At 39.5% G+C, this 20,088-nt stretch overlaps 2 protein-coding genes across 2 annotated transcripts; both read right to left on the reverse strand.

Moving 5' to 3' along the window:
- Positions 1-362: 362 nt before the first annotated feature.
- On the reverse strand, positions 363-12,663 carry LOC141911998 (uncharacterized). Its single transcript, XM_074803148.1, has 15 exons — positions 12,593-12,663; positions 11,148-11,240; positions 10,411-10,515; positions 9,897-10,007; positions 9,080-9,256; positions 8,590-8,704; positions 7,346-7,458; positions 6,723-6,794; positions 5,373-5,588; positions 4,465-4,626; positions 3,652-3,834; positions 3,077-3,217; positions 1,995-2,233; positions 1,049-1,133; positions 363-949 (listed from the first exon to the last, which is right to left on the reverse strand). Exons 2-15 carry the CDS (start codon positions 11,206-11,208, stop codon positions 774-776), a joined length of 1,956 nt encoding a protein of 651 aa, XP_074659249.1. The 5' UTR covers positions 11,209-11,240; positions 12,593-12,663; the 3' UTR covers positions 363-773.
- A 4,351-nt stretch (positions 12,664-17,014) lies between these two features.
- On the reverse strand, positions 17,015-19,834 carry LOC141912002 (uncharacterized). Its single transcript, XM_074803154.1, has 7 exons — positions 19,781-19,834; positions 19,411-19,553; positions 18,372-18,636; positions 18,115-18,233; positions 17,803-18,028; positions 17,547-17,707; positions 17,015-17,462 (listed from the first exon to the last, which is right to left on the reverse strand). Exons 1-7 carry the CDS (start codon positions 19,818-19,820, stop codon positions 17,142-17,144), a joined length of 1,275 nt encoding a protein of 424 aa, XP_074659255.1. The 5' UTR covers positions 19,821-19,834; the 3' UTR covers positions 17,015-17,141.
- Positions 19,835-20,088: the final 254 nt, after the last annotated feature.

The raw sequence follows: 20,088 nt of genomic DNA on the forward strand, positions 1-20,088 counted from the left end.
ATAATACCGTACCGACATATAAACCGACATATAGGTTATATATATATATATATATTATATATATATATATATATATATATATATATATATAGCCGATGTGAGATATAGAAAACCAAAAGTTTTGAATTCTCGCGCGAGAAAACCGAACTTTTTGAATTCTCGCGCGAGAAAACCGAACTTTTTGAATTCTCGCGCGAGAAAACTGAACCTTTTGAATTATCGCGCGAGAAAACCAAAAAAGGGCCACTGTGAAAATTCTTTTATCGTTGCTCTAGCCGAAAAGAAAATCTTTTTAGTACGGCCCGAATCAGCCACCATAGATGATAAAAAGAAACGGGTATAGAAAAAAAACGCCAGCGATTTCAATGAGTTTTATTTTCCAAATTCTTAAAATAATGCGGGTTCGCATTACGAAGCAAGTAAGACATCCTAGTACCAGGAGATGGCTACACCCATAAGCCTTATATGACGTCATCAAGGTCTATCGATCGTTCACTCCGGCATCAATCAAGTTAGAGCGATAGTTTCTGACGTCATAAGAGAACCTAATGGGATCGGTCATCATTTCTAGACAAGTCTGTACATTCACACGTTAGCTTTAGGGGGTTTATCACAATCGGGCGAGACGCATGCAGCGTGCGGAATTGTTGTCATTTTAGAAGGTTTTATTGAATAAGTCTTTTTCGATGAAATCGTGGTTATCTTTAGAAGGTTTACCGCGTTCTCTGTAGGAAAAGCAGAGATGATGTGTTTGGTTTGATTATCTAGTCGTATTACCGCGCGCAAGCTCCGTCGTTACACGATATAGTTTCGCTGTTTGAACCGACGCAATCCGCGCCGCCATTTTGCGGGGACGGATTCGTACAAGTCCTCGTCCTCATTTTAGTGCCATCGCCGCACGTGACACTACACAATCCGTAATTTCCCCACTTTGTCCAGTTTCCGTCTCCTGGGGAAAAAGTTTAAAAAAGTGGAGTAACTCGAAAGGGTCGTATTTCCTGATTCATGGACGTCGATCCGGATGCCTTGGATATTTCCGGGTACTTACTTTTTGGGGGGCAATTTACAAATTCGACGTCATCGACGCAAATATCACCGAGATAGTCGAGACCCCTGGTGGCGTGAATTCGAACCTGAAACGATTAACGTTAATGTTTATTTCATACCATTCAGCAATGGCTAATGTCTAATGTCTAATGTCTAATGTCTGATGTTTGTAGTTCATTTTCAATTAAAAATGTCTCAAGTAAACTACTGAACACATGTGAAGTGTGGACGATCAGTTTTTGAAAGTGTGCTGATAAAATGTCTAATGTCTGGTGTTTGTAGGTCATTTTCAATTAAAAATGTCTCAAGTAAAGTACTGAACACATGTGAAGTGTGGACGATCAGTTTTTGAAAGTGAGCTGATAAAATGTCTAATGTCTGGTGTCTGTGGTTCATTTTCAATTAAAAATGTCTCAAGTAAAGTACTGAACACATATGAAGTGTGGACGATCAGTTTTTGAAAGTGTGCTGATAAAATTTCTAATGTCTGGTGTCTGTAGTTCATTTTCAATTAAAAATGTCTCAAGTAAAGTACTGAACACATGTGAAGCGTGGGCGATCAGTTTTTGAAAGTGTGCTGATAAAATGTCTAATGTCTGGTGTTTGTAGTTAAATCAATGAAAAAATGTAATGCAAAAAATGTCTCGGACGAAAACCTGAACATATGTGAAGATGTGAAGTGTGAACATGTCTATAGTGCCTGGTATTCTTAGTTGATTGTCAATCCAAAAATGCTTCGCGGAAAGTCCTGAACAGATGAGCTGATAAAATATCAGTAAGTATGTTCGTTTGTAGTTCATTAATAATGAGACAAAAATGTCCGAAAATAGGCAAAATCCAGTATGATAGGGTACATTTTCCCGAATGCACAGTGCAGAACAACTGTGAAACCGCCATAAATATCAAATTCTAATTCTCCCTTGCCCTGCAATGAACACATATCTTACTGTAATATCATCTCCTTCTGGAACTGTCGCGATCGCCTCCTTCCAACCTTCACCTTGGTTGCCGGATATAGTGAAGATAGTGCTGCCGTCTGCCGTTACGCTCAGCGTGTTAATCGTCGCACCAAACATGTTATACCAAAGATGCATTTTACACGTAGCATTTGACGTAACCGAATTCAATTCAAGAATGGCCTCGTCGTTTTCGTGCAAATCCGATGCCTCGATGTAGATAAAATGCCCTGAATAGAATACATCAGAATTCATCAGTGGACATAGTAGGTTTGATTTTCAATATTTTCTTTGTTAATGATGGTCTGGTGTCCGTGGCATAGTTCCTACGTATTCATATGAAATTTCTACAAAATTAGTAAATGGGAAATAATATTCCGCGCTTCATTTACATTTCGGCGCTGTTTGAAAACATGCTGGGCTTAAAATTAACAACTTAAAGAATGGTGATAATAATCTCTTATACAGCGCTAAATCGAAGCGAAGCAGCTCAAAGCGCTTTTCATTGAATTGGTATTTATTGCCCCAGCCTATAATCCTAACCATGTACATCGTATCAGTCATCTCTTGGGAGAAGTAACAATCAGATCAGCTAATAAGCGCTGCGGTCAGGCCAGGTACCTCTATCAGGCCAGGTACCTACTCATGGGTGGAGAGAGGCAATAATTATAAGTGTCTTCCCCGATGACTTTATGGTCATATGGGATTCGAACTCATGAACTGGTTTCCCAGAGCCGAACGCTTTAAGCACTCGGCCACACCGCTCCAAAAGCAGTCAAATAAACAGATCGTCTAAAGAGAAATGTTTTAACTCGTTTTCAAGAGTAATCAAATCAGAGCATGATTCTGAAAGTTAAAACATTCATAAGATTCAAGCTTCTGAGGCAGAGGCACGGTGATCACAGTAGAGAGTGTTAAATGATGAATTCAGAACATTAATCATAGTAGACATCGAATGATACATCAGTGGCATATGACTGCCTTGAATCAGTTCCTGATCTATACATCCTCAAATGGAAGCCTTAACATAATTGTTTCAATTGGATTGGCAGATTTTTCCATCGCAACTTTACCAGTGTAGTCCTGCAGTGTATGGTCATCATCAGCACCGGTGTTACTAGATGGCGTGCCTATGTCTTTTATGGTCCAATTAGCCGTCGTTCCCACGTTTGACCACAAGCTTTGATTACCGTGCTCGAACTCCGTACTGATCCCTGAAAAAAGACGAGGGCATCCATTATGGAAAGTTGTCTCGATTGAAGATCGTCATTTTTTTGAATGAGTCTTGATGATAAAATGTCCAACGTCAGGTATTCGAAGTGCATTTCCATTCAGAAACGTCTGCGCCTGTTTGAAGTATGGCAATAAGTGTTTGGAAGCGTGCTGGCAAAGTCTGTTTGAAAAATGGTAATAAAGTAAAGTATTTCCTGTCTAAAGGGTCGAGGGATGTAGACTCCATTGAAGTATAGGCGTTCAGAAACCACAAGAGAATTGTGATTAAGTATCAACTACCTTTAGGGAACGCTGAATTCCGCACTCTGATGGGCTGCAGAATACAACACTCTGATGGGATGCAGAGATCCAGACTCTGATTGGATGCAGAGTCCAACATTCTTATGGGATGCATTTGGATAAGTGTGATATTTACCAACTTCACATTTCGCTGATTTACAGTTAGCTGTTTGTGTTTTGTCTCCGCTGCACTCGGCGCCTCCATTTTTAGGTGCCGGGTCGTCGCACACGCGCGTCCGTATTTTAGTTCCAGATGCACCGCATTGGCCAGAGCATGCAGACCACGTGGACCACCTCGACCAATGACCGTCGATTGGAGCTGCGCAAAAAAGTAAATTGAGACGAAACACATTCATACGTTGGTAATATATTTACATATCAAAGATAGCCCGTTAAATATCTACATGAATTATGCATATTAGCTTTCATAATTTACGCAAATATGCATAATTTGGATTCTATCGAGTATTTCGTGATCCCAGCACGGCAGGGATTCGAACCTGATAGCATTGAGATTCGCTGCGGTACTAGACCGAGTGCGCAGCTTAGATGATGTCAATATTAGCCAATCAGATATCCAGGTTTATTGTAGGGTTGTCCCATTTAATATTCTTTCGTGAAATCATACAATTAGCGATTAGACAACGAGCATTATGATTGGTGGCGCAAGTTTTCACGCGGTAAATCTGCGCATGTAGCTGCGCACCCGGTCTAGTGTGGCACGGGTTCGTGCCGTGGCTGAGTGTGTAGCGATGCTGTCAGGTTCGAATCCCTGCCGAAGAAGGTTAGATGCCTGTGGCCTGTTGCTGTAGAACATTAGATGATCTTGGACTGCTCAAGATTGGTTTCAAAGTTGTTAGTTTGGCTTTCAAAGAAAAAATTATCCAAGACTTGTCTTAAATCTAGGCCATAATCGTGCATGTGTGAGCTACGATCGCGTTCTGTTTACCGTAACATTCGGTGTTAGTGCAAGCAACTGTTTCTGTTTCGACGTCGTACTCGTTCATATTCGGACAGTCGCCGGTGAAACAAAATCGTTGACGTGATTTCTGACATTGTGAAGTACAAGGAGATGACCAAACAGACCACATCGAAATCTTGTCACTCGCGTCTGTAAAACAATAAAACGTTATCATTGGACATATTCAAGTCTAAGAATAAGTCCCTAATTCGAATTAAGCATTTTTGATTCGAATTATCACCTCTAATTCGAATCAAAAGTTAATTCTTTTTCGTGAAACCGGGCCCTGGTACTTACAGACTACTAAGTTCTCCAAGCATTATCTGTTAAAGGTTAAAAAAAGGAAAAACTGAATACACTGGATCTAGAGGCGATTCAAACCCACACGTCATGTAAAACTGGAGTCGAATTAAACCGACATAACTGTGGATATACAGTCAAATTGAACACACTGCACACAACGGTAGAACTGGATGATCTAGAGTGAAATTAAACCAACACAACTGTGGAACTGAATCCAGACTCAAATTAAACCCACACAACACTGTGGAACTGGATCCAGAGTCATATTAAACGGACACATTATTACCTTGAAACTGGATCTAGAGTCGAATTAAACCCACACTACTGCGGAACTGGATCTAGAGTCGAATTAACCCCAAAACTGTGAAACTAGATCCAGACCAAAATGAACCCCATTCAACTGTGCATCTAGATCTAGAGTCCAAGGAAACCCAAACGGAACCAGAATAAGATTTACCCCACATATCTTCGGAACTGGGTTCACTGTCACATAAAAATACAACAACACAACTTGCAAGTATTTGCATTTTTCTTTTAGAGAAAAAGGGACATCGTTCGCTTCGCGATCATTTTTGGTTAAGGTTGAGACCTACCGTTTATGCAGGAGTATAATGCTTGTATTTCCAAGATATCTATAGCGCTCAGATCGTTTGATTGTCCGATTGGAGCTCCGCTAAGGCTGTTTATTGTCGCTTGCCCATTATTGCTGAAAGCATAGCCGCCGAAGTGCATCACGCTATCGTAATCGTAAATAGTCCCGTGAGTGTCGACTGTTCCCGGCGACATGCGGTCAAAATTGTCGTCTTTTCCTATTTTAAGTGAACAATCAAATAATTTAGCTACAATTCAAATCAATAATAGACGTACTGCGGCAAGCGAGGATCAGCTAGGAGTCACTAGCGGTTATTCGGTTTGTCGTACATTGATTGGATACCGGCCAGGCTAACTGAGGAAAGCGAGGATTCGGCGATAATCCGCCAGGACCGCTGGTGGCACCGGGTAACCGCTCTGCCTTTAATTTCTTCTAAATTTCAACCAAATTCGAGTCAATTTTTCCGATTAGTAAATCAATTTTCAGTGAAATCGATAAAACTGAGTTAGAACGGGAATCATATATCTATCCAATGACTCGTTTGATGATTCTCGGATTTAGAAGCCTAAAAATCAAGATCTAATTTCTTAGCCGATTTTCAATACGGATAACCCGGTGTTTTGTTGCGCCACCTGGTGTTGCCGGTATCCCATTTCATCTACAATTTCAATTCGAATGAACTTTTCCAATTTATAAATCGACTACTAGTGAAATCTAAACCATACACTGACGAATGGATAGGTAAAATATCTTACGACTCGTACTGTAATTTCTTTTCAAAATTAATCATTTAATTTAATTTCTGTAACAAATTATTTCTATTTTGTTGTATGATATTGTAATTTCATTCGTGAATGCACATTATCATTTTTATATCGCTTATAAGGCGTTTTTACGAGCATCCGATTTTTGCGATCGATTTCGTGAACGATTTGCTCCGATCGTACGATCGAATCGAACGTTCGTAAAAATGACGATGGATTTGGCTAATCACATGACATAAATATGGCGACGTTGAGGAAAAAAATGTATGGTTTTGAACTACCCGGTGCCGCCATCTTGGAAATCAAATCGCCAAATCGCTCGCCGAGCGAGTTGGTCGATTTCAAAAATCGATCGGAAAATCGTGTTCGTAAAAACGCCGATCGTGAAATCGATCGCAAAAATCGGTGCTCGTAAATGCGTTCCTACGATCGATCGCAAAAATCGGATGCTCGTAAAAACGCCTATAGTATTCGCAAGCGGGAACGTGAAAATCCAGTTATTACGTCAAGATTGAGCGTATTGATGCGCCATCTGGCGTGTGCCTCCAGAGTTTATTTTACGGTAAAAAATAAAGATTTTATTTTACCGTCCTGAATGTTCTCCCACATAATCTCAACGTGCGCATCGCGATCCGGTCTCGAATGCTCGTGATAAAATCCTGCAAATTAAATTGCGGCTTTTTACATACTCTAAGCATAATTGGAAAAGCGATCAACAAGAATTTTCGATATAGCCGCTAGTTTTTCTGGTGCAACTGCAAATAACGCTCTTTAACCTCAGCAAAAATGGGAAATATAGCTTAAATAACCGCTTTGATATATCAAAATTGAAAAAAAAATGGCAATTTTTTGACGCGCGGTTAAAATGTGCGGTCCTTAATTTCACATCGACACTGCTCTTAATTGTTGCGTTAAAAAGATCCAATAATCACCGGCAAATACCTAAATTTAATTTCCTTTTAAATGGTGCATTAATGAAGTTAATCAAGCAAGGGACTGCAGAGCTATTTGATATTCAATAAAAACTTATGTTTTAAAAATGAGCGCAAATTATCGCAACAATGGGGACCTTGAGGGACCGCAACAAAATGGCGCCTAGAAACTGGAAACTTCTTTATTGAAGGCAGCGACTATCGCAATTTTGAGTTGCTCCCTAAGACCGAGAGGGAGAAAGAAGGAGAAGCCGATATGACAATTGTTTCGATCTTACCCAGAGCATGCATTAGTTGATGTATGATAACGCCGATGGTTTCGCAGCCTGACCCGATCGATACGTCCTGGCCACCGGCTTGGTAGTAAAGCCGTCCTACGTGAGACCAACAACTGCAGTACCGAGAAAGAAAAACAGACTTGATTTTGAAGCGCCGGTTTTATGAGTCGTTCAACCAGCTACAACCGATCCACCGAAAGGAGAAATCCGCCGGAACCACGAGAGATAGGTCGCAAGAAACTAATGATAGAGAGTCCAAAACAGAATCGCAACTGATAACAAAATTCATCCATGAAAATAATTGTACAGCGCAGAGATCGATTGTTTACCATTTATATGATGTCACGCCTATCTGCGTATATATTGTAGTCATAGGAGAGGGAGACAGTAAATATTTAGAATATTCTATGTAATATAACACAAGTGTGGCTCAAGTCCATTATAGCATTAAATAGTTCCAGCAGAGACTTATCACATTGGACTTGTATTTGGAATTAATCCGCCAATATTGGACTGATTGAATCTTACGACATTACGCCATAGGGACGTGCGAACATACCGTTTGTCGGTTCGTCGGTATGTCGGTTTGTCGGTTCGTCGGTTTGTCGGTTTGTCGGTATGTCGGTTTGTCGGTTCGTCGGTTTGTCGGTTTGTCGGTTTGTCGGTATGTCGGTTTGTCGGTTCGTCGGTTTGTCGGTATGTCGGTTTGTCGGTTCGTCGGTTTGTCGGTATGTCGGTTTGTCTTGAAAAGTACGCAGCCGAATTACTCCTTTTCTAAAAATGTATCCTTGAGCGGGGAACTATTCCACGCTATACTGGACTTGAACCACAAGGGCCGACTCAGCGAACACGAAGGTACAGAGCCGCAACACTTTCAGCGACCTTGACACCAAACAAGTGAACTAGCTAGGTGCGCGAATGTTGTTATGACGTCATAATACTCTAAATAAACAACACCGCGCGGTCTCGCGATACGCGCGTCGAAGGATCTAAAATCTATTCTGCGATGTATTTTAAATAATGTTTATAAAAGAATCCATTTAAAGACTATAATTAACATATAAAACATTTAAAAAAAATCCAGAAATCGATCCTTTTCTAATATACTATTTTCAAGGATGAATCATTTTGTTATAGTTGTGATTCCTAATTGTAGTCATATTTCCTATAACCGTATCAAAACTCCTTTACGATCGTTGTGGTTAAAAAGGGCACGATTTCTGCGGAAAACCGCTTTAACTCACCCTGTTCCTTTAAAGAAGCGTAACCAATTTGTATCGCTGTCATTTTTCTCAGCAAATTTCAAACACGTTTTTGCTTCGTAACCGTTCATTGCAACCCTGATTAGAATTTTCGTAGCTGTCGAAATAAACATTTTTGGGCTTTTTAGATTCGCTATAGACCCAAAATGAGCTTAGACTGGTCTTAATTTATTAGATTGGTTATAGTAGCAAAATGAGCTTAGATTGGTCTTAAAATTTATTAGATTGGTTATAGAACCAAAATGAGGTTACAAGATTGGTCTTAATTTATTAGATTGGTTATAGAAGCAAAATGAGGTTAGACTGGTGTAAACTTGTTACATTGACTATATAATGAAATGCTTTAGAATGGCAGGTGTTAGATTGGATACAGTCAACATGAGCTTAGAGCGGTCGTTAGATTAAATTTATGAAAAAATAGCTACGACTAGTTTCTAATCCGAGCCTTGTAACAAAACCCTAGCCCTCTCACCAGTTGCGAGACTAGAATCCAGCACGTAAGGGATAACTCTTGATGGCCAAAGTCGTTGTCTCTGCATCGGCGCGGCCCGTTTCGTGATGCTGCTCGCGTGTTGCGGGGCATTTTCGTCAATAGCAATATCTCCTTCCCTCAATTGAGGCATCTTCTCGCCGTTTTCGCTTTCTTTTTCTGCGCACGAAAGAAAAAGAATGGTGGTCATTGCCGCAATGAGGAAGTCAACGAACCATGAGCATAAATCTTGCTAGATGCGATCACGGGTTTACGGGACATTTTCTAATAAGACTTTGGACTTAAGATGTAACCTTCTTACACGCCATTTAAGGTTATCGATTCTTCATATCAATACATTAGCTTAGTTCAATTCAGTTTTGTTTGTTCGACAATCTTGGATCAAGGATACACACGCGTCATGCTGAAAAACGCGGTTCCGCAGCCCGTTTTAAGGCGCCGCCTATCGCCTCTTGTCATGCAAATGAATAGGCAATTACGTCATAGCAACGTCTCCGAGCGCCGGGGAGTAGTTTTTTTAGCGCATTATGCGAGCGCCTTTTGAGTAAGCTATCGCTGATAAATTGAAACCAAACAGCCTTATGAATAGGAATGGAATAGGACTTATTATGTCACCTTATCGTACGCCATTTTAGGCATCGATTCGAGTCTCGCAATTACGAAATATTACCATTCAAACGATCATTGAATTGAGACATACCTGACTGAGGAAACTCATTATCCAGTTGTTAAATATAAACAATTGATAACCAATTCAGTGAATTAATGATTCAGTCGATCTAGCAACTTCTATAGCTACCTTCTGCGTTGATGCCGATGATTTTGTCGGTTACCGTTTTCAGACCCGCGGCTGCGTACGCATTTATTCTCAATATTCTCAATGTGTTTTTGTGAACATTTACGGAATTAGCTGAAGATATGAAAAAAAGAAATAAAATTTCAAACCGATTCGAATTTCTTGTTATTGCTATTAAAACGATATGGAAGATTACGGAAGTGTTCTGAACTAAGCATTATGCGAGCGTATGTTGAATAAACTATCGCCAATAAACGAAAACAAAACAACCCCCTATGAAAGATGGTGCTGTTCATTTATGATTTCGTAGTCCTCACTGAACAAATTCGATGCATATGAAAGGTAGAGAGAGTCTCGTAATTACAAAATATTACCCGATCGAATCCAAATGAATTCAAATGATCGTTGAATTGAGACATGCTTATTGAAGAAACTCATCATCCAGTTGTTAAATAAAAACAATTGATGACCAATTCATCGAATTAATCGTTCAGTCGGTCTTGCAACTTCTAGTTACCTTTCGCGTTGTTGATTCCGATGATTTGATCGGATACCGTTTTCCGACCCGCGGCTGCGCGCGCATTTATTCTCAATATGGCGTCGTGGACATTTCCGGAATGAGCTGAAGATTTGAAAATAACGGAAATAATACGATTTGATCGTCGCCAAATTTTCGAACAGATCGCTTTGTACCGTGCGAATATTCCTTTCTGGTGCCTACAGAAACTATCATCGAAAATTGTTAGCGTTTCAATTGACAAAAATAATAATCTGTTTAGTTACGAACGAAAATTGAAATTCGATATTCGACATTGATAATCTTATATCTTATCGTTTGAATAATACCTCATACCAGCATGAAAAAAAAATATTCGTAGAGGGTTCCAGTGTTAACCTTGTGTTGAATAAGTAAGATTTGACTGATAGTACTCAAAAAATTTACTAGATTAATTAGATTAGAAACCCGAGAGTTCGCTAATTATGCATTGTAGCTTTTTTCAATTAATGTGAATTGCGTATTGTTTTTTTTGTTGTTATTTTGGCAGCGGGGATTTATGAATCGCAATTACCAATTGTTTTCATGAGCAACATCCATGAAATCAAAGTTGATATCAAACTCATCGTCTAGAATTGTTATAAGGCGACAACCATTTTGGCCAACAGTGCATTAGCTCAAGGAAACACATTTCAAACTCCCATTTTTGTCATTCTTATTGTCAGATATTGTATCATTCTATACCGCGATAGTCTTACCTCTCGCTGCTGTTAAAGTGGTGACGATTAACGTGGTCACTAACGCCGATGCTGCCAACATTGTAGTCGCTTCGAATCTCGACCTTTGGATAACTACAAAGATACGGAGAAAAATTATCTTAACGCAACGACAAAAAGTGATTTGTGAAACCACTAGGTTCGCGTGTGATGCTGGACCCAGTTCAGTATTTTTGAGTAGACTGTGCGTTCGAATTGCCAGTTTACATTAGATTTCGTCCTTTACTATTTATTCTAAAAGTTGAAAATGCAATTTGACTCTAGAATACTCCGCAGTCGTGGTTGAGGTTTGAAAAGTTAATTTAAGACCACCTTAGTTCTATATAAGGCTTAACAAAAACGATACCTTGTTTCTCGGCAGCGGCCGGGTCATTTTTGTACAATACGATAAAATTCATAAACAGTTCATTTCTATAGCGGCCGGGTCTGTTATGGTAAAATTGATCACGATTTTAAAAAAAAGTAATGTATAGGGTAGATAGGCGGCCGGCCGGGTCAACATTTAAGCTCAGCAGAGCGGAGAAACAAGGTATCATTTTTTTTAGCCTAATCAATCTAACAACTTAAAGACCAGTCTTAGTTCATTTTCGTTCTATAGTCAATCAAACGACCAGTCTCACTACTTACAACCAATTCTAGACTATAAATTCATGACTGCGCTACTGTGCCCAAATGTATGTGACCGCCAATGTAACACCACGAAATTGCCAGCCTGTCTTCATATTGGAAAAATCCTATAATCATTACCTCCCTATTCTACACGTGGATTACTTGGAAATATAGGCGCGTCTTGTAGAACATACTTATTAGACTTTGAGCAATGTAAATAATCTACTTAGCAATATTGTCTTCAATCGATTTGGACACAAAAAAAACTTCCGTATTTCTACATCAATAAATAATGGCTGGGTGTATATCAACTACGTGTCGTACTATAGAACGAAGGGTTCTTGAAGGAATTTTACCAAGTTCTTCGATTCCGTAAACAAGAAATTCTGTGAATTAGCCTGACCACCCGTAACTATATATCTTAACTTCGATTTCCAATTCCAAAAACAAACCCGCTCAAGTTTCATTTCCGACAGGCGGGTTTGTAAAGAGACACGCCAGATATAAAATCAAACCAGCCGATAAAATGAACTCGAGGGATAATCATCCCTGCGTATTTCAAGTTAAAATAGATGAAAAATCCGATAGCATAGATATTTGTCTTCGAAAACCGAGAACCGAATGACTTAATGCGGAAAGGAACAAACAAACATAGACAACCCACAATCAAAAGAGAGAATCGAAAGACGGTTTTGACGGTTGCTTTGAGCCATTCAGAAATATCTTCTTTTTCTTTCGGCCCATAGCATTCGAGTTGGACCAGCGATCTTAAAAAAAGTTTTATTCGATCGTTGGTTACATCGTTCGAAAAAACGTACCTTATATTAAGAATAGCCTGAGTTGATGTTGCTCCGTATTTTACAAACCCAGAACAGAACCGACAGTCGGCAGTCTGGTGGTTTAGAATCATTTTTATTTAGGCGCGTATCAGGCCGCGGCACCTGCGTCACATCGGACTTTTCTTTTATTGCATATTCTAATATCCGCTATCAATACTTCCACTGTTTTCTAATCTACTCAAGTTTTTATCGACGTATCCCAGGCATTCTTCGTACGTATTGCGCGGCGGGTCTAGAAGGAGACTATATAAATATAGATTGATGCCTTAATCAATTTTTACTGAACGGACTATGCGACATCTGTTAGTGAAGTGTTCGAGTAGCGTGTTACCATAAAATACGTCCAATATTGATAGAAAAAAATTAAGTTTGCAATAACATAAAATCCGCATCCTGGAGATTTAGCGAAACGAATATATCATACGTCATCCTTTATTTGTTACTTGAGGGTTCGAGGATTATACTAAAAAAAACAAGAAAACGTCTATCGAGTATTATACTAAAAAAGACAAAAAAGTCCAATATGGCCAGGGATAAAGCACGTTCGTATTAACATAAAATCTGCATCCCGGAGATTTAGCAATTCGTGGCAGAAATGAACTATAAAAACAAATCGCGTGTTTAGATTCACTCGATCATTTCATTTGTAATATCTTTATTCGCGTATGAAATGAATTTCTATGTGAACTAATCCAGCGTCGATCTTAGCATCATCGTTATCACCGTCGTTATAATTTTTTATAGATGATTATCCGTTATTTCATCTGGAAGCCTATATTCGCTCGCATACATAATATCAGACCGACTGCAGGTGTCTGCGTTTCATATGATTAGCGTCATCAGTAGCTCGGTAGGATAAGGCGTAACACCATCAGTGCTGAATGACGAGAAGGTTCGAGTCCTACTAGTCCAAGAGCTAGCTACGGGTTGTTTCTATCCATAAGACTTAGAAAGTATGTTTGGTCCAGCGGACAGGCATATTACTGAGTACTTTAACTGGCTCTAAGCCGGGGATGGGCCACCTGCAGCCTTTAAGATTTAGGGGTTTAGGGTGTGTGTATTTAACCGATTTTACTGACAAAATTTTCCGGGGGTAAATGGGTTCCAGCTAATTCCTAATGGCCAACGTGCGGGCAACCCTTCAAAGGCCGGCAGCCAGCCAGCCAGTCAGCCAGCCAGTCAGCCAACCAGCCAGCTAGTCAGTCCTCACAATTTCAAAACCATGCACTAAAAGCCTGATAAACCCTGTTTAGTGTTTCCGAGAGGCAATACACAGTCACTGAATTAATTTTCAGAGAAGACCTATTGAGTTTGAGAAGAAATCCAGCGTCGACGTCCTGAAGCATTAGTATTAGTATTAGTCCTGAAGCATTTGGCATCTCCCGCCGGTGTCCAACCTGCATCGCACTCACAAACTAAAAGCCAAAAAAGAAGTATTGGTGGTCGGGCATTTTCCCAAAATTGTATTCCTGTCAGCCTTCGGGCAATCGCATCCATCGATGATTTTAGAAAGCAGGTAAAATGCTTTCTTTTTAAGGGGGCATTTGATGACATGTAAAGCCCTCTGAGCACAGAATTGTTTTCATTCAAACATTCGTACGAAAAAAATTGTTTTCGCTCAACCAAATTTTTTGCCGGGATAAACAGTTTTTCATTTCAACAATAACATAGCTTTTGAACAAAAAAAGGATCTTTCAGGGGCTCCGCAGTAACTTAAAGCCGGACGTAGGTCGGCTTTGCGACGCGATGCGATCCACGCGTTGCATCGCAAGTTTCGGTGCAAGTCAGTTGCGGTACGATTGTCACCGATGTGTGCGACTAGTTTCTACCAGTCGCAAGAGCGCGTAGGTCGGTTGTGACGGTCGTGTCGCGTCGCAGAAAGTAGAACACGTGCGACTCCTTGTGACTGGCGTAGAATCCTGTTCAACGCTGGATTTCGACAAAGCATTTGATAAGGCACAACATCAGCCATTACTTAACAGGCTATTAGGAAACAGTATATGGAAACGTCCTATTAGGAAACGTGCTATTTTACAATATTTTGTACTAATTCCTACTACTTTATATTGTTATTTAATTCGTAAATAAAACATTATTATTATTAAGTATCAATGATAGGTCGTTCAAATGGCTCAGCAGTTATCTCTGAACGAAAACTTTTAGCCGAAATCAACGGAACGCCTCATCTTGGGATAAGTCGGTCTAACTAGTGGAGTCACGCAAGGTAGTATCCTAAGTCGTCTTCTGCTTAATGTCCTGACAAATGACATACACAGTAATCCAAAATATACCAGACCGAGTAAATTTCCAAAACGACCTTAACACGCCGTTCGACCAAAAAACTTAACGTTCCCACAAGAAAATCTTGTTCGAATGAAAACAATTCAGTTTGATCGAACAATAAACTTTTTGTTTGAACCATAACTTTTCTTCAAACAGGTGCGCGATTTGTAAGTCTTGATTTGCGAATGAATAGGATCTGTGTAAACTGTGCCCACGTGTTTTCTAACAATTCGATCTGAGTCGAAGAGCAGAAGATCGTAGCCGATTTACCATAGCCTTATCAAAATCCCAATGGCCGGGTCAAATTGGGAGAAAATCAGTACTGGCAATCATGATTAATTTTTTTAGGGAGTAGAAGGTGGATATTTTGAAGGCTAGAATAGCGGCTACGATTAATAAGAATTGAATTAGAATGATCTTTCGACGAATACGACCTGGCAGGGTGATTTCAATTATATTCGTAGAATCAAAAGAGCCGACAAATCAAAACATTATCGATGCTAGATCCACGCGACTTTGATGAAATATACTAGTATACCGTATCGCGGGATTCGTTCGGTATCTGAACGGTCATGGCTAGATATTGATTTCTGCCACGCGGTTGGAGTTAAGAAATTAGGTGGGTTTCTAGCCTAATATAGCGATACAGGTTGACCACCATCTCAGTCCAATCCACTTTTTAGCAAACTACTGTCGAGTCCTGAAGAGGCTGTGCGAATCAATTAAAAAGAAATGCATTGCCTTAAAAAATTCTATAGAAAAAGTGGACTCCCTGTGTCAAATGGGATGGGAGCGCCATCCAGGCCCTGGAATATAGAATCCTCAATAATGAAATCTCGATGTAAGGCTGTTGACTAGGTTGTCGCTCGTGCGAAGTTGTTTGTATCCTTGCGATCGATGCGAATAGAGCGATGTTTGTGCGAGCGAGTTGGTGTCAGCGCAAATGATGTTAAGTAAAACATTGATCTACGAATGGTTGATGTTTTTTATAGAAATAAACTGGCCAGATTTGCGGGCTTCAGCTCACTCTGTCCTGACAACAAGGATAGACCTAACCTTCAATGGGAAGGCCGCAGGGGTTCGGACTATCGACACCAGCTGTTTATTGGCTGCACTTTCGCTAAGCCTCGTGCCGTGCCTTTTTGAGAGGCAGTTCTATTTCAAGAAAATAGACGCTTTTCAGTGATGAGGGCAAATGTTTTTCCCTGAAAAGGGCATTTACCTACTGAAAAAGGATAAATGTTAAATACGGATGATTTTTTCGATAACGTCAACTTCAACGACGTCTCAGTTTTAACTTTCATGACTTTAAATTCAATTTTTGGCACCTTTTGAATATATATCATTTGATGATGGATTACTTTTCATTTTCAAAAAAGAAATGAAAATTATATCGAAATTTCAAAATCTTGACCCGAATCTTTTCACACTGACTTTTTGAAGGGTACTATGATGCGCGCATGAAAAAATGAGAAGTGATATTGAAATTTGACTCATTATTACAAAAAAAACTAATCTAGATGTATAATTTCGTCAAACGAGACTGCATACATGTCTATTGTTTCTAAAATTTACAAAGATTTATTAAAAATCTGTTCAAATCATAAGCTTTTCAGGCAATAATTTATGTTTAATCGAGACGAGATCAATGATTATCGATGATTGTATGATCAACAGGGCAAGTTGTTGCACGGATACTCAAATGAAAAACGACGTAAAAAAATCAGATTGATATAGTCTCACTTCGTTTCTACCTTCATCCGTTCCAGAGACATGAACGAAATGAGAAAATTCTTCTTTTTTGGGCTAACCGGAGAAAATAAATTCGACAATGCCGATCCAGTTAGCACAAAAACTATGGCGCCTGTGAAAAAGCTGATCTACTCATAGCTGTCTGAAACAAAATTCAGCCGTGCTGTAGTGCGGTTGTGTACCGATTTTGTTTGTACAGAAATCGAGTCGTTTGTTGTTGTTTTTTCTTGTGGAAATGTCTTAGAATTCATGCAATAAAGAATATTAAGAAACAAAGACAAGACGAGAGATAATTTTTGATTTAGTTTTGCATATATTTCCTGTTACTGCATGATATGAATACATAGTGGACAGTCGGAGAAGTTAATGCAAGTAAAACAAGATGAGCTCCATAGTGGAAATAACCCCAATGCACGTTTTAGATATCATCAATAAAGCTTGATGTGAAAAAAATTAAGAGTTGTAATATTTTTGCATGATCGACGTCTGATTCCTAACAATTGCAAACAGAAGTGAATCTGATTCTCAATTCCTTGTAATCGCCTTTGTTGAAGTAATAGCCGGAGTATTTGTAATCGACGTTCCATTGTTTAGCGGGAGATTTTGATCCCAGATCAGCGTCTGTGCCGTTTAAGTTGGTTAATTTGTGCTTGCCGATTAAAATGCTTATTTTGTCGTCGAGGGATCCGGCAATCCTTGGTCGTATCTTGGCGAAATAATCCGGGTAAATACTCACATGCTCGAACCAATAGTTTAGATTTATTGGAATATTACCGTACGGTGTATCAAGACTTTCAATCTCATAACGCAATTTCTGAAAAAAAAAACAGCCGCCGCAATAAGACCAGAACATGAAAATATGATTTTCTTCTTTTATTGTTCTGTTCATATGGGATACCTTTGCTGGGTTCTTCGGTCGAATCATCCAGCGACAAGTGAATCGATGCGCGTAAGTCGTTTCTTCTATAACTTTACGAGGCATTCTCAACGTATAAACATCATCAACAAATATGATCAGTGGCTCTTCTTGGCAAACCGAATGTAACGCTGGTGCCGAACCTTTTTCAACGGAAAGTTTCCGATTATCTCTTTCAGAAATGTAAAGGAGTAATTCATTTTCAAATAGTCAATTACTAATATGTTACAAAACTCACCAACTAGAGTTAACAGTATGCTGAGCTCATATCCCTTCTTTCTAAAGAATGACAACTCATACGATGGTGGAAACTTGTTTAGTTTCTCGCGTACATCGTCTTTATTGCCGCAATATTTCGGTCCTTGATATCCCCGATACCTCCTTAAGGTGTCGTTGACAATCCCGATGTAATCCTTATGATTGCAGCTGATGTTACCGATTTTCTCAACATTAAACTTAATTGTCTGAATGAATGAAAATGAAAACCAAAATGAAAATGTTCCATTGAAAATTGATGCGAATTCTAAAAAGTAGCTGTTGAAACACATACGTTATTTGGGTTGTTTGCTTTGAATTTCCACTGAGTAGCTCTCGGAATTGTTGGGTATTTTGCAAATTCCAACTTGTATTCAGAGTCTACTTGAATCGGCCTGCCATTATTGTCCTCCGCTGAAATATCATAATTTCGCAATTATATCAGATTTTCGCTGTTAATAAACGTTGTAGATTTAATTCTATTCAGATTGTTTAATCATCTACCCATTGAGTAGAAGATCATTTATAGGAAATGGAAACATACTCATTTACCTATTGAGTAGAAGATCACCTTCACGATTCGTTTTTGTACATCTGCATCGTTTTCTGTGGGGTGTGTTGCGAATTCGACAGCGAACTCGCGGGCACGTTTTTCACCGAAGTCGCCTTGACTTGCGCCAATTTGTCGTGGTAGATTCCCGCACTTTTTCTTTTTGTAGTAGCTGTATGGGTCGTAGGAAACCGACTCAATCTGAACGTAAGCAGCACACTCGCTATCGTACGGTGTATTGAACTGCAGTATTTTATAATGAATGATCTAAAATGGCAAAACAATTAAACTAATTGAATTAAATCAATTCAATGTCGAATGAATCACCGGGAGAACAAGGAGAATCGGAATGATTAAGCCACCCGTAAGTGAGCAACTGTCAAACTTATCAAAATCGTGCTAAGTTAATGCTGCATACAGGTTTAAACGTTTCCGTTCGTCAGTATAATAAATAAGCATCGTCGTCGTCGTCATCATCATTAGTTAAGCCTCAGACACACTGGGCGATTTTATGACCGATTTGATCGCCGACAGACCCGGACACACTGGGCGACTTTACCGGCGATTTCGTCGGGCGACGAAATCGCCCAGTGTGTCCGGGACTTTACATCAACAAGCGCCGCTGCGCCAAGGTGTTGTATTGCTCACGATCTGTAGTCATTTGTTCGCATAATCACATAACCAGGTTTTACGGGGTCGTCCTCACGACCGTTCTGTTGGTCGCAAAGACTCCTGTAGTGCTTTACACGCGGGCGTTTCAGATGGTAGGCGCATCAAATGTCCCAGCCAAAGTTAGTCATCTTCTGGTTATGATTTCATATGCCCAGAAAAAATAGATTAAATCGAGCTGCAGAATGAAGTGCAGGAATAAAATGTTGTCTGACGGATGACAGCAAACGACAGATTGAAATTCTGATATGCAAATACACATCGACGGGCGTATAAAAATAAATGCACCAATAAATAATAATAATCACACGTTCAGTTTCTGATTCTTTCATGTTTTGGTCAAATGTACATAAGATAAAATTGATCTCTTACTTGATTCGTATTGTCGGGTCTGATAATCCAGTAACAGGACGCATTCTTCACAAAGTCAGAGGGGCCTAATTCTAGTTCAAATTTCCCTGACGAGGGGACCTCAACAACCCTCATGGGATCACACGCATCGATGGTGTTTAAACCTGAAACCGTTAAAAAAACCCAAGAAAGATTAATTTCAGTTCGTAGGTGCTTGCGTGAAACCTTTATGTTGATGACGATCGAATATGCACAAATTTGAAAAGGAATTTTGAAGATTCGACTATAATTCTTGAACCTGCCCACAAACGATATTACAGATTTTCCAATCGCAAGATACGATCAAAGTATCATCACATCTGAAATTTCACTTATCACAATTTTTACTTACCAAAGATGAGAACGAGAAGCGCTATGTGACAGTTCACCATCTTCAGACCAAGCAATCCACGCTGAAAATGACATTTGATTCGACTCTTAAATATACTGCCTATTCTAGCGTTGTTGTTTGATGATGATAAATAGTAGCTGGTTACGTCCGTTTATACAGGCGCGCGATTTGCAAACTTAGATTAGCGAATGAATCGGGATCTGTGTAAACACTGTGGCCACGTGTTTTTGTACATATTCCATGCGAGCCGACAAAAGATCCGCCTACATTTGCTTTGAAATCATACTCGAAACTAGAATTCTTCGATA

The sequence above is a fragment of the Tubulanus polymorphus genome, chromosome 10, assembly GCF_964204645.1.
Source record: "Tubulanus polymorphus chromosome 10, tnTubPoly1.2, whole genome shotgun sequence".
NCBI lineage: Eukaryota > Metazoa > Nemertea > Palaeonemertea > Tubulaniformes > Tubulanidae > Tubulanus > Tubulanus polymorphus.

Coding starts and splice junctions, on each gene's coding strand:
- LOC141911998 (XM_074803148.1), bottom strand. CDS start 11,208: ATGTTGGCAGCATCGGCGTTAGTGACCACGTTAATCGTCACCACTTTA. Junction 8,705..9,079: donor GGATTCTAGTCTCGCAACTG/GTGAGAGGGCTA, acceptor TTATTTCGACAG/CTACGAAAATTCTAATCAGG. Junction 4,627..5,372: donor ATTATACTCCTGCATAAACG/GTAGGTCTCAAC, acceptor ATTGTTTTACAG/ACGCGAGTGACAAGATTTCG.
- LOC141912002 (XM_074803154.1), bottom strand. CDS start 19,820: ATGGTGAACTGTCACATAGCGCTTCTCGTTCTCATCTTTG. Junction 19,554..19,780: donor GCTTCTCGTTCTCATCTTTG/GTAAGTAAAAAT, acceptor TAACGGTTTCAG/GTTTAAACACCATCGATGCG. Junction 18,637..19,410: donor GACCCGACAATACGAATCAA/GTAAGAGATCAA, acceptor TTGCCATTTTAG/ATCATTCATTATAAAATACT.